The sequence below is a fragment of the Felis catus genome, chromosome E1, assembly GCF_018350175.1.
Source record: "Felis catus isolate Fca126 chromosome E1, F.catus_Fca126_mat1.0, whole genome shotgun sequence".
In the NCBI taxonomy this organism is placed as follows: domain Eukaryota; kingdom Metazoa; phylum Chordata; class Mammalia; order Carnivora; family Felidae; genus Felis; species Felis catus.
In genome coordinates this window covers 38238353-38252740 of record NC_058381.1, presented here as the reverse complement: position 1 = coordinate 38252740, position 14388 = coordinate 38238353, and the positions used below count along the sequence as shown (strand labels likewise).

General features: G+C 53.4%; 1 protein-coding gene and 1 non-coding gene across 4 annotated transcripts in view; one reads left to right on the top strand and one right to left on the bottom strand.

Moving 5' to 3' along the window:
* Positions 1-14388, top strand: part of PLXDC1 (plexin domain containing 1) — a 63580-nt gene that overhangs the window by 23190 nt on the left and 26002 nt on the right. For all 3 annotated transcript variants that reach the window (XM_045044386.1, XM_011289170.3, XM_045044387.1), the window contains exons 3-7: positions 5982-6125; positions 6419-6488; positions 7120-7242; positions 7623-7741; positions 9107-9206. In XM_045044386.1, coding sequence (XP_044900321.1) covers positions 5982-6125; positions 6419-6488; positions 7120-7242; positions 7623-7741; positions 9107-9206 — 556 coding nt within the window. The remainder of the gene's footprint in view (positions 1-5981; positions 6126-6418; positions 6489-7119; positions 7243-7622; positions 7742-9106; positions 9207-14388) is intronic.
* Positions 321-405, bottom strand: TRNAR-UCG. Its single transcript has one exon. It is a non-coding gene; the product is annotated as a tRNA-Arg (tRNA).

Genomic DNA, 14388 nt, shown 5'->3' with positions numbered 1-14388 from the left:
TGCTTGCGCTCTGGCACGCGCTCTCTCTCTCTCAAAAAGTAATATATATTTACCGAGGGCTAGAGACCTACCATGGGATCCAAAGACTGGAGATAACGGACAGCCTGACCTCAGAAACCCGGAAGTCAGTCAGAAACCAGGGCTGCTTTCTCTGTGTCTTCAGGCCCACCTCAGTGCTGGCCTCTCTCTCTTTTCTTTTTTAATGTTTTTCTTTAGTTTTGTTTTTGAGAGAGAGGCACAGAGTGCCAGCAGGGAAGGAGCAGGAAGAGAGGGAGACACAGGATCCGAGGCAGGCTGCAGGCTCCGAGCTGTCGGCACAGAGCCCGACGTGGGGCTCGAACCCACGAACCGTGAGATCAGGACCTGAGCCGAAGTCAGACGCCCAACCGACTGAGCCACCCGGGCGCCCCAATTCTTGTCTCTTTTTTTACTCACCCAGCATCTATTTATTGAAGCCAGATGCACATGAGGTCTTCCTTCTCCTTTCTGTGGACAAACGGTCACGCTTAGGACAGTCACCCACGTTCTGCGCTTGCTGCCCTGACGGACTCGCCCCTACTCTGCTGTGTCCCAGCTGGCGGAGCCGAGGGCACCTCTTCCTTGCTCCGAGAGCGACTCCCTAGCTACTTTCACTTCCTCAGAGAAGAGCTTGAGGAGTCAGGGGACTTCCTCCTGTGGGCAGGACGTCCCGGCTATGGGATGCTTTCCACAGACTTGGAAAGTCTTCCCAGAGGAAGCAGCTGTTTCCTTCACACGTGGCTTTTGTATCACCTGCCACTGGTGCTCAGGGAGGATGCTGTCCTTGTCACCAGACCACGCATCCTCGGCACAGCCTCCGGCCCCGTCGGCTGCGGGATCCTTGTGACTGAACGCATTGAGCAGACGGATCCCAACGCCTGCCAGGTGCCAGGGGCCAAACCCTGCACTAGGTAGGTGCTGGGGGGTGAGGAGATGAGCATGACGTGGTCCCCTAAGCTCTGTGTCCCATAAAGGACCCACGCCGGTCCTTCTGATGTGAGAAGTTTTAACCAATGACTGAAAAGTGGCCCACGGCACCTTCCAGTGGGGCAGTAACTTAAAGACCCGAGAAACAACAGACGGAGGAAAAGCCATTGTCATGGCGCGTGACTGCCCCGGTTTCAGATGGGGCCAGTGAGACGCGTCCCTAGTCACCCCACCCTCTGCCGTCTTAGCTGAGGCAGCAGAGACGTGTTAGCATCTGTTTGGGCTTTCCGACCGCAGAGCGTGGCTTCTGCCCAGGCCCCTCATGTCTGATGCTTGGAGATTTGGCAAAAGGTCTCACTGGTGAGTCCCAGGAAGGAGGTAATGGACACCAGACCCTTCTCCAAGCCTCCAAGCAGCGGTTTTAAACACAGGTCTTCTCAGGTTCCTAGCTGAGCACTGCATCTCGTTGACTCCCACCACACCACACCGGCGGGTGTCTGGACCCCGTCTGGTGCCGCCTCGCTTTGTTGGGTAACACGATCTCATTCTGGACACCAGAATGCGTGGTGGTAGAAACAAAACAGAGAATAAGCAGGTCTTCGACGGGCTGTGCTTTGTGACCGTTCACTCGTCAGCACGTCCTCCAATAAAGCCTATACTCTTGTGCTCAACCACCGTAGCTAAAGGCAGAGCTCACCCGTGTGGGAATGGTCTCACAGGAAAGGTAGGTGTGGGGATAAGAAGCCTAAAAACCAAGTAAATCGTCACAAGTGTGCAGCATATTGGGAGGGAGGAATCCAGGGTGGGGTGAGTAATGGGGGCATCAGGGAGGTGCTCTGAGCTAGTGATTGCTGACTTGAGGCCTAAAGGAAAAGGAGGACTCAGCTCCTGAATGGAGTGGGAGAGAGGTTTTGAGGCCCAGGAGGTGCCAAGGCCCTGAGGCAGACAGCACTTGGTGATTTCAGGAAGTGAAGAAGCCCAGCGGGGCTGAAGCACACGGGGTGTGAAGGACATGGGGGTGGTGGGTGGGAGCCAGACTACCATGTATCAGGAAGGGCTTGTGTTTTCGTGTCACAGAGGGCTGAACGAGCATCCCTCCGGAATATCATTGGGAACCCAGGTTCCATCCAGCTCATCACTTCACCGTCCTTACGTGGCTCTTGTCCTTATCCTCACAAGATGGCTGTTGAAGCTCCCGTCATCTTATCTACATTCCAGGCAGGAATAAGGAGAAGGGCAAAGGGAAGAGGGACAAGCAGTCACATGTGAGCTGCACGAGAATCTTCACTTATTAGCCAGCCTATAGCACGTGGTAACCCTTAACACATCCAGGGAATGAGGTGTTTTAGCTGGCTACATCACTGCTTGCTACAGGCCCAATGTTCTGTTAGCAAAGAAGAGGAGGGAGTAGATATTGTATAGGCATGTCCAGAGTCTGCCCCACAGGGCCCTGCAGGTCATGGTAAGGAGCGTGGTCTGCATCCTGATACAGCCGGGGAGCCATAGATCGTTCTAAGCAGGGCGATAACATGGAAGGGGGAGACGACTCAGGGTTGCCCTACTTGAGCCACAGCAACACATATCTTTCGGCCTACATAACAGTTTTCTAGAACTGCTCTAACGCATTACCACAGACGTTGCGGTTTAAAGCAACAGACATCTATTCTCTCCCGGTTTGGGATGCTGGGAGTCCGAAATCATAGTGTCAGAGAGGCCATGCTCCCTCTGAAGACTCGAGGGGAGAATCCTGCCTTACCTATTCCTAGCCTGGTGGCTCCTGGCTCTCCTTCGTGTTCCTTGGCTCATCAGCTACGTCACTCCAATCTCTGCCTCTGTCGTCACATGGCCTTCTTCCACGTTTCCCTGTGTGTCTATATCCAAATCTCTCTCTCTCTTTTACAAGGACACCCACCATTGGTTTTAGAGCCCACCCTAATCCAGCCTGGCCTCATCATTTTTTTTAAAGTTTATTTATTTATTTTGAGAGAGAAAGAGAGCACGAGCAGGGGAGGGGCAGAGAGAGAGAGGAAGAGAGAGAATCCCAAGCAGCCTCTGCACTGTCAGCGTGGAGCCCCGTGTGGGGCTCGAACCCACGAACCATGACCTGAGTCAAAACCAAGAGTCGGGCATTCAACCAAGTGAGACACTCTGGCACCCCCCAGTCTGATCTCATCTTAACTTGATTATGTTTGCAACGATTCTACTTCCAAATGAGGTCTTACTCATAGGTACTAGGGGTCGGGACTTGAATATACCTTTTTTGTAGGACACAATCCTGGAGGGCGTGCAAAGGGACTAATGTGCCATCTAGACGCTGCTTTGCTCTCTTGGGCTGTTCGTTTCCCCCTCACCCGTAAAGACAGCCCAGAAATTAGGGAGGTGGGTTTACTTCCAAAATTTTGTACGAGGCAAAAGTACCTGGGCTCCTGGCACGGGGCTGTCCTCACCTTGGCAAATACGTCTTCAGCTCTGAGGATGTGAGGGTCTTCAGTCGCGGAGGCAGGGGCAGCCTCACCCATCCCTGCGTGTCAGTGGCTCATAGCTTGGGGTGGGGGGAGGCATGGAGGGAGCAGACATTTAAATAATGGACTGAATGGTATCTAAACTTGAGTGCCTTTCTTCCAGCAGGCAAAATTTTAGGCTCACTGATGCCCTTTAATAAACCACTTTTTTGTCTGGAGTAAGTGGGGGGAAATTCGGGCTGGAGCCATGGCTGTGGCGGGTGGTCATAGCTGACCCTAAACTGGCTTCAGAGTCGGGGTCCTTCAGACTGCCCAGTGTAGTGCTATTCAGGTCCCCCTCCCTTTTTGCTTTGAGGTGGAGTAAAAACTACTCACACGTGAGTCCCAGGAAACAGGCTGGGGGCCATCACACTCGTCTTCTGGGCACATCTCTTTGCATAAGTTGGTGTGCCTAGAGCTTTGTTTCTCTGCGGGTGATTTTTTCTGTTTTCATTTTTTGGGGGTCAAGATGGGAATCCTCCTCAGAGGTGGAGGAGAGCTGAAGGTGCAGGGGGCAAAGACGTGTGGCATCTGATCCCCTGGGGAGTGGGTGGAAGAAGCAGACCCTGAAGGAACTGCTTTCCCAAGGGAGGCTGTGAGTTCTGGGCACCAGCGCAGTGGCTTTGGTGCCCATGGGCGGAGCTAGGAAACAGCGCTTCCTCCTCTGGGTCCCCAGGGTGGATAACCGGCGGCAATGGGAGGTGGCATCATTGGCACGAGCACTGGCCCTTACCCCAGGGGTGGTGGCATCAGGGTGGGCCCCTCAGGTGGTCTTATGAGTAAAACCAGAAATCCAACAAAAGTGGGTCCATGTGACCCAAATAGCACACATGAGTCACCTCTTGAGAACTCCCGTGGATGGCGGGGGCTATTTGCAAAGGATGGATGTCCTCACCGGGCAAGTAGCGGGGAGAAGATCGATGAGAAGGTGATGGTTTAAGCTGAGCATTGAAGAAGTGGGGATCTGCTGGGGGGAGAAGGCAAGGAAGGTCGTTCCAGGCAGGAGGATCAGCATGTGCAAAGGCATGAGTGACCACTGGTGGCCTGAGACTGTCAGGGGAGTCTGAGCTGGTGAGTGGGTGCACAAGGCTGCACGGGGCATGAGAGAAGGCAAGAGCAGCGATGCTAGAGACAGTGGAGCTGGCTCCTGATGAGACCTCGCATGTCAGGGTAGGGTTTGGGTTTTGTCTGGAGGACGGTGGGAGCCCCAGATGGCTTGTGAGCAGAGCGATGTGGCCTCGCACGTGTTTTATGTGTGTTTGACAGCCGCGCTGAGGGTGGGTGGAGGGGTGGGCAGTCTGGAGGCCGGAGGGAAGGAACCAGGCAGTGGCGGTGGAGATCGCCCCCTCCCCGCCACACCATGTTTCTTCTGCTCATCTTACCCCCCCCCCCCACCACCCTGCCCTGACCCCAGGTCCCCAGAGCATGTCACTTGTCAGAAGAGCAGAGTCTGCCTCTTGGCGGGTGGAGAGAACAGGCATCCCTCGTCCCTGCTCATGCTGGTCCCGGGGCAAGAGCTGGCTGGGCAGCTGGCGGCTTGGCAGGGACAACATGGGCTGCTCTGATGTGTCTGCAGCCACTGCCACTGGACAGCCTGATTAATGACCCGCCGCGTCCAGGTCTCCTCACGGGTCAGCAGCCCCGTCTCGGCAGCGGCAGCCGAGCGAACCAGCCTGCTCTGCCTCCTTCCCCCCGTGGCTGGCGCTCCCAGATGGGCTGAAACGCTGTGACATCGCCTCCTCCCCTGGCCCTGCCACCCTTTCTGCTAACTATTCCCTGTCCTCTTAAAAGTCCCGGCCCTAAATTCTCCCGTGCAGAAGAGGCTTTACAGAATGAACTCCCAGCCTGCCGCGTTCTGGCTTGTTCTCTATCCTCCCCGCATCGGGCGCGTAGCAGAAGTTAAAAATGTGTCTCGAAGGAACCATTGCTGCTTCTCTACCCTTTCTCTCCGCGGGAAGGTCTGTGTCTGTGTGTTCCATTCGCATAAGTCCCACCTCCTCCATCAGACTAGCGATTTCCCAAGATCAAGGGTCTGCCTCCATCTTTGGGCTGGTGGCTTCTAAGATCCATTTTTTTTTTTCTTTTTCCTTAAGCAGGGTAACCGCAGGGCAAGGACTGGGTCTCCCCTTCAGTCCGGGGGCTCCCCAAAGACAAGAGCTCTGTTTGGGGCTGCCTTGTCCGTCTCTCCCTCATGTCCCAAGCTGAGCTCTGCCTTGGGCGTGCTCTGTGGGTACTCAGGGGCTGCAGGGAAAGCCTCCTGGCCTGTCTGGGAACGGCAGGGCTAAGCGTGGGTACAGCGGGTGTGGATTTGGCTGGGGCCAGAGCCGTTGGGGCATGGCGAGGGGCTTGGTACTGAGCTGTCGTCTGGGGCCAAGGGGAGCCCAGGACACCCAGGCCTACACGAGCCTTCGAGGCTACAGGCCCAGTGTCAGGGAGGGCTGTGACTTCGCATGTGTGTGGGGGGGTTGGAGCAGAGGATGGCTCCTGGCCACCTGCTCCTCATACCTCCTGTGGGCTCTGTCTTGGTGGCGGCAGGAAGACAACCACAGCTACTATGTGTCCCGTCTGTACGGCCCCAGCGAGCCCCGCAGCCGGGAGCTGTGGGTAGACGTGGCCAAGGCCAACCAGAGCCAAGTGAAGGTCCACAGAATCCTCTCCAACACTCACCGGCAGGCTTCGGTGAGTATGCCAGACCCTGGCAGCGCTGCCCTGGGCTGGGAGGCTGGGGGCCAACCCTCCATGCCCGCTCAGTGGGCATGGTTGTGACCTGAGGTCTGTGATCTGGGAGATGCGTTCCGGGGAACCCTGGGAGGGGGGGCGGTGGCCAGAGTTAAGGTGGCCACCTGTGGTCCTGGGGGCTCGCCCTGGACGTGCCTGCCCCCTACGTTGTCCAGACAAGCATGGGGCAGTGTGGGCGCCCAGCCTCCTGGCCTACAGCATGGCCCATGCTGACTCTCTCCCGTGCCCTGCAGAGAGTGGTCTTGTCCTTTGATTTTCCTTTCTACGGGCATCCTCTGCGGCAGATCACCATAGCAACCGGAGGTAAGGCTGTGTTGGTGGGACTGGGGGAGATTTGGAGTCTCAGCCAGAACGTGAGGGACCTACCTGGGGAGGTTTATTGGAGACAGGGGTGTATAGAGTGACCGGGGAGGGTACCGCGTTGGGCTCTCTTGGGACCTCACTCTCAGGAGGGAGAACAGTGTGTGTGTGTTGGACCACCTTCCTGATGTTGGCTGACTTGCCCGTGTGTGTGTGTGTGTGTGTGTGTGTGTGTGTGTGTGTGTCCCTCTGGGCCAGCTCAGGCTAGTGTGGGCAATGTCTGTGGTCCCTGAGCTTCTGAGTCTGTGAATGAGAGAGAGGAGGAGACTTCACGAGAACGTGATTCTTGGGATCAGGCTCCTTGTCGAGATGAGGGGCCCATCTTTGATTCCTGTGCCCTTTCCCAGGGACAGGGAGAGGTGGGAGTTCTGTGCCCACCTGGAGGGGCAGGGAGAACCTTCTCTGGTCTGGGGCCCTTTTGCTCCACACACCAGACCCAGAGCCCAGCAGGTGGGGGTTGGGGACAGAGGTCCAAGATTCTCTTCCAGCCCCACCTGCACTATCCCTTCCTGCATAAGGAAGCAACCTCTCTAGGCCTTCTCTGGTGACTTCTATGCATTTGTCCGCACCCCAGGCTTCATCTTCATGGGTGACACGATCCACCGGATGCTCACGGCTACTCAGTATGTGGCGCCTCTGATGGCCAACTTCAACCCTGGCTACTCTGACAACTCAACAGTCGCTTACTTTGACAATGGTGAGAACAGATCTCAGAGTTTAAGTCACCTGGCTCCAGGGCACAGACCCTTTAGCAGAGCCCAAAGTCTAGAGTGGACAAGGGACTTACCCACGGTCACACAGCAAGGCCACCACCCCACCTTCCCGTGTTCAATTTCCTCATCTAGAAGATGGCAACAAGATGCCTGCTACCTAGCAGGGTCTGACGAGATAACAAAAGAAAAGTGCTTGGCTCTTAGCAGAGGTGACAAATATCAGAGACCTTTGTTGTTTCTTACTCTCACCAGATTGTCCCTTGAGCACCCAATCACCCTCAGACCTATGTGGGCCGCCGATTCCGCGGGGCCCTCCTCCCTGCACTACCTTCCTGTCCAGCCGGGTCTCTGCTCCCCTCCCTAGGGACGGTCTTTATTGTTCAGTGGGACCACGTCTACCTCCAAGGCCGGGAAGACAGAGGCAGCTTCACTTTCCAGGCAGCTCTGCACCAAGACGGCCGCATTGTATTTGGCTACAAAGAGGTGAGTGAGCTTAGCTGCAGAGGTGGCCGGGTCTTGGAGTTTTTCATTCAGCAAATATCTGTAGAGAACCTGCAACGTGCCAGGCACAGGCCTCGGTGCTGGGCAGACAGCAGTTAATGAGATGGCCATAGGCCCTGCCCTTGTAGAGCTAGAAGTCTGGTTGGGGAGATGGACAGTAATTGCAGGGACAAATGTAGAATCACCACTGTGACAAGTGTTCCTAAGTCGAGGTGCCTGGTGCGAAGGGAGACTTTCATGACGCTCTTCCTTCCTTTCTTTCTTCCTCCCTCCCTTCCTTCCTTCCTTCCTTCCTTCCTTCCTTCCTTCCTTCCTTTCTTGTTTTCTTTCTTGTTTTCTTTTTCTTTCTTTCTTTCTTTCTTTCTTTCTTTCTTTCTTTCTTTCTTTCTTTCTTCTTTCTTTCTTTCTTTCTTCTTTCTTTCTTTCTTTTTCTTTCTTTCTTTCTTCTTTCTTTCTTTTTCTTTTCCTTCCTTCTTCTTTCTTTCTTTCTTTCTTTCTTTCTTTCTTTCTTTCTTCCTCTTTCTTCCTTCCTTCCTTCCTTCCTTCCTTCCTTCCTCTTTCTTTCTTTCTTTCTTTCTTTCTTTCTTTCTTTCTTTCTTTCTTTCTTTTCCTTCCTTCCTTCCTTCCTTCCTTCCTTCCTTCCTTCCTTCCTTCCTTCTCCCTTTCTCTCTTTCATGAGGCTTTTTACCTCAGCAGAGGTCAGGGGAGGCTTCCCTGAGGAAAAGAGTTGAAATCTGCAGGATGTGTAGGAGTTGAGGAATCAAAGAAGAGACAGAAAAGCACATTCAAAGGTCCTATGGCAGGACAGAGCATGGCTGATACAAAGCACAGAAAGAAGACAGCAAGACTGGAGGGGAGAGTGGGGAGCAAGACAGGGCAGGAGAACACCCAGATGTGCCTTTGAGAAAGGTCACTCTGGCTTCAGAATGGAGAACAGGTTGTTGGTGGCTCAGAGCAAAGGTTGGGAGACGGTTTTGGAGAGAGAGGTGTTGCCGGCTTGGAGTAGGGTAGGGTAAGATGGAGAGAACTGGACAGATTTAAGAGCCAGTTAGCAGGCTAATTAATGGCATTCAGAGATGTGTGAGGTGGAGGAGGGCGGAGATGAAAGAAAGGGTGACTCCCAGGTTTCCGGCCTGCGTGGAGGTATGGCAAAGAAAAAGGAAATGTGCTGGAGATGGTTGGAGTAGACTTGCAAGTTGAATGGGGACCCACTGGATTTGAGATGTCCTTGAGTCCTCCAAGAGGTGGCACGGAGCAGGCAGAGGGCTGTGGAGGTCAGAGGGGACGTCCAGGCTGGTCCAAGGGTGTTTTGAGGGGGTAGATGGAGCCTCTTCTCCCCGGCTGCAGATCCCTATGTCTGTCCTGGAAATCAGCTCCTCCCAGCACCCCGTCAAAGCAGGCCTGTCAGATGCCTTCATGATTCTCAACCCGTCCCCGGATGTACCAGGTGAGTCCCCAGGGGTTCCGTGGAGCGCTCAGCGGGCTTGGACTGAGCTCCGACTGACCCAGACTGGGCTGGGCAGGGGGTGGGTACTGGCAGTGGTGGAGGTGGCTGGATGGCTGATTGCTGAGGGGCACTGAAGGAGGATGAAACACGTAATGAGTTCTAATTTTCCTTCATTAAAGCAGAGGAACCATTTTTTTTCCAATGAAATCTCCAGTGGGAGGCGACGCTCTGGGTTTGGAGGGGAAGGGGAGCCACTCAGCACCACATCCACTTAGAAATTCTCCACAGGCACCAGATGAGGGTTTTTGAGTCCTTCCAGAACACAACCATGATTACATCCCCACCCCACGTGATAGGAGCATCACCGGGGGTTCAGGGGATGGAGGCCAGTCCCAGCCACATTATTAACTGTCTGTACTTCAGGAAATCACATCTCTCTAGCCTCAGTTGCCTCATCTGTAAGATGGGGGTGTAGCTGGAACATTGCTTTTTCCTTCCTGGTCCTCCTCCAGTTCTGATATTTTTTGGCATCACAGCACTTTTTCTTCTGATCCCCTGCTCACCCCCTTGGGGGTCTTGAATTCACACTTCTGGGGGAGGCACTGTAGGCACACTGTCCATTGCTTCTGGACCCTTGGCTCAGAGTCTTTTGAACCCAACCTCTTCTGCTATGCTGTGTATACAAAAGTCCCTTTGTCTCACCTACAGGACCCCAAGCACGAGACCCTTGTCTGATCTTTTCTGTCCCTACCGGTGCTTGATGGGACCAAGGAACATTCTGAACTCCACCCTAGCCACACCAGGCTGGTTGAGAGGATGTGCTTGGGAGCCACCAAAGTGCTATCCTGTAGACGGGCACGGCACTACCTTTCTGGACACTCCAGGGCTTCCTGGGGAAGCATATTTACTTACATCTGTTGGTTGAGTTCCATCAATACACATGCTCTGAGTTCCTGCTATGCACGAGGCCACTATGTTCTGGGTGCTACTGAGATACGATGAAGAGGAAGATATGGAGGGATTCATCATCTGAGCAGAGCCTCTGTCCTTAACAGAAATCTGAGGGAAGGGACCAAGGGCTCATGTTAGAAGTCTTTATCCAGGAGCCGCCACCTGCAAGGTTGAGTATAGTGTTAGGGGCTTGGCTCTGGAGTTGGAAGCGGGGATTCAAGTCCAAACTCTCTGTAAGCATCTGACCCCTGGCAAGTCACTTAACCTCTTAGAGCTGATTTGTCTGTCGGCAACTGGGGATATAAGTGGTTCATGCTCCCTGCAGCAAGTGACTTGTGAAGATGAACACGGTGACGTCCAACAAGTGTTTGGCCTGATGTCTGGCACTTCGAGTTTGTGAGTCCTATATTAGAATATCTTTCTCTGCCAGCCTTTATCACACGACTCAGTATTTTATAGTCCAGCAGGGCGTCTGGTACAGTAGCAAACAGTGCAGAAAGAGGAGCACGTGATGTCCTGATGCTGGTGTGTCATAGGTCAGATGCCAGGACCACAGCACTTTCATGTGACTTCTGCAACGAGTAGCAAAAAGTCACATGCTAGAGCGGCTGTTTGCACTTGATGCACCACACCTTGGAGATTTGTGCCGTCAACATGAATTACATCCTGTTGTTTATGAATGCTCTCCCTTATCGGAATCTATAAAATGATATTTTTTTCATGAATAAATGTATCCGGTCTAAAACTCAAAAGATACAAAAGGAGGTATAGAAAAAATCAGGTTTCTCTCCCATCCCCGACCCCTGTCCCCTAATTTCCCTTCCTGGAGGCCACCAGGGCTACCCGATTATTTCTAGAGCTGTAAGCCTACAGGGAAGTATACGTTTGGATATTTAACACAGAGAATGGCATGTGATGTCACTGTTCTGCACTTGAACAAAGTATATCCTGCCCATCCTTCTGTATCAGCCCACACCTCGTTCTTTTTAATGGCTACTTGATAGCCTGTTGCATAGATGTACCTTAATTTAGCCAATCCCCTGGACATAGGCTTTACAGTTCCCAATATTTTGCTACGACAAATAACGCTGCAGTGAATATTCTTGCAAACAGCTATTTTTAGGCCCCTTTGTGAGTATTTCCATAAAATACGTTCCCTCTACTCCACCTACCCATCCTGACCTTCCCTGAACACCCAGGACACTAGCAAGCAGCTCACCAAGCCTCTGCTCCAGGCAGCATCTGTTCTAACTGGTTGGGTAGCACATGTACTGAGCTGGTTGCTAAATAGTTTCAGTGTCACTCTGATTGTATTAGTTAGCTATTGCTGCGTAACAAATTATCCTGAAATTTAGCAGCTTAAACACACACACACACACACACACACACACACACACACGTTATCCCAGAGTTTCTGTGGATCAGGAAGCAAGGCACAGCTTAGCTGCGTCCTCTGGTTCAAGGTCTTGCACAGGCTGCTCTCAAGGTGCTTGCCAGGTTACAGCCCTCTCAACAACTGTTTGGGGTGGGGGTCTGCTTCCAAGAGCTCTCACGTGATTGTTAGCAGGGTTCACTTCCTTGAGGAGGCCCCCCCCCCGGCTCCTGACACATGGACCTCCTCATAGGACAGCTCATAACATGCTAGCTGGCTTCCACCAAAGCAAAAGCAGGCAAGCAAGACAGAGGCCGGTCTTCTTGTAACCTAATCTTAGAAGTGCTACCCCATCACTTTTGCCATATTCTGCTGGTTAGAAGCAAGTCGCTAGGTCCAACACACTCAGGACAGGATTCCACAGGGTGTCAACACCAGGAGGCAGGGCCACTGGGGGCCATGTTAGAGGCTGCCCGATCACCACACGGATAATCCCATCCCCAGGCTCTGAGATTTACAATATCCTTTTTTTTTAAATAAATTTTTAATGTTTTATTTATTTTTGAGAGAGATAGAGCACGAGAGGGGGGCAGGGGAGAGAGAGAGGAAGACCGAATCCAGGCTCTGAGCCCGCACAGAGCCCGACACGGGGCTCAAACCCACGAACCGTGAGATCGTGACCTGAGCCAGAGTTAGACGCTCAACCGACTGAGCCACCCAGGCGCCCCTGACCTTTACAGCATCTTCTGTAGTCATCCTCCCAACACTGTAAGCGGGGTCTGTACTTTCTAAATGAGGACAGAGGCTCCGAGACGCGAAATGACTTGCTTGTGGTCACATGGCTACGAGAGAGACCTGAAACCCAGATCTGTTTTTCTGAAACCCTGGAGTCGACCATTGAGACTTGCTAAATCTAATCCACCCCCATTCCAACCAGAGGGGTAAATCCTTTCCTCCTCAGTTCCCCAAAACACCCACACCTCCCAGGCTGTTTTGCAGGAAAGGCAGTTCTTAGTGTCCACGTCCCCCTGCCCGTGCGCATTGCTGAACCCCGTCTGCCTCCTCGGTGGCTCCCTCACAGGGCTTGGTGGGCTGGCGGAGTCTCAGGAAATGTGTGTTGGATCCAGCTGTTGTATGAGGGTGAATTAGAGGAAGTCGGATCCCCCAGGGAGTGTCTGCCTCTGAGGTTTCTCTGTGATTCTGGAATGAAAGGCTGTTTTAGAGCAAGCCAGGGAGATACAGGGAGGCGGGAGGAAGGGCAGGGGATAGCCCACCTGACACAACAGGAGGCAGGGCTGTGTTGTGGGAGCTGCTGGATTAGGGGCTCCAGGTGCTGTTTGCTGAGGTGTGAGGTCCACCCGCCAGGGAGAGCCGGCACCTGCCCCCCGCCCCCAGACACTGCCCCGCAGTTCCCTGCCTCTCATCCCCTTCCTTCTGTCCCCCATTCCTTCTCGTCACTGCCAGATCTGATCATGTCATTCTCTGGCTCCTTGTTGCTTGCACCATGAAGTGAAAATCCTCAGTGCGGCGTTCAAGGCCCCGTGCAGCTGGCACGGCCCACCTTCATAGACTCCTCTCTAGAGCCTCCCATCACCTGCCATTCTCTGTCAGGGCATCACCGGTCAGCACGCTCTGTTCCCTAAGCATGCCAAGGGCTGTCCACATCTCTAGGACCCAGTTCCTTGCCTAACATGGCCCCCATTTCAACTCTTTTGCCACTTGGCAAAACTCTCCCCATCCACTGCTGCAGCTCAGATGTTGCCTCCTCCGTGCGGCAGAACTCACAGTTTCCTCAAGCACCTTCTCCCCAGCGCTCAGCCCTGTGCCTGCCGCAGGGCAGACACTCAAAAATGAAAAATCGCACAAGAATGAGTGTCACCGAAGGGACCTTGTCCTCTGCTCTCTGGTGCCCCCCAGTGAGAACAGGGGCCTGATGTCACTTGCGGTGGGGAGTGAGTACTTGGGTAATGAGTTGCATCTCTAGCCTGGGCTCCAGGCATAGACGTGAAGATGAAGATTGAGGTGTGGGTGGGGCATATTCATATGCATGCATTTTTCTGGGACAGCATCCATGGCCGTCACGGGGCTTCTAAATGGGCCACCACCTCTGCTTTGGGGAGTGATGGATTCGATGTGGCTGAGAGGGCAGATTCCTCTGGGTCTGCTATTCAACCCACAAGTAGAGAATTCGTTTGGCTTACGTTGAGCTGCCAAATAACAGTAAGTCCCAAATAACCATGGCTTAAGTGAGACGCAAAGCCAAGGACAGCTCTCTGGTCTGTAGTTAGGGTTATCCCATTATCACCACAGATACTCCCATTGTCCAAGCCCACCTCGGACACCGCCACCAGAATGGAGGGTGTCCGTGTCTTTGAACCCTAGCTCCTCCCTGCCTGGAGTGCCAGGAGAGGTGGAGTTTGGTTTCCCCACTATTCCAGAAACCCCCCAGCCCCTGAACCTGGCCTGGGGGACCGTCTCCTTCCCCAGGCTCCAAATACCTTCCTCCCACCTTTACCTGAGGGTGGAGGGAATTCAGAGCAGTCTCACTCCTGGCATTGAGGGGAGGAGGTGCTGCAAGCGGCCAGAGTTTTTCTTGCCATTTACATATATAAACTGCTGCATCGATTTTGCAGCAGAGAATCTGTAGAGCGCGCCTGATGCAAAGATCTACGTGCAGTTAGCAGCAGCTATTTGCAGAGGCAGGCAAAACACACAGGGTAACTTATATGCTCTTTATTTGGCTGCAGGGGCCCCCAGAAGTCAGTATAATTTCCTCTATTCACCCACAAGTCAGTATAATTTCCTCTATTCATTTGCCTAAAAAACTCTTTCTTTCATGGACAGCATAAAAGCAACGTT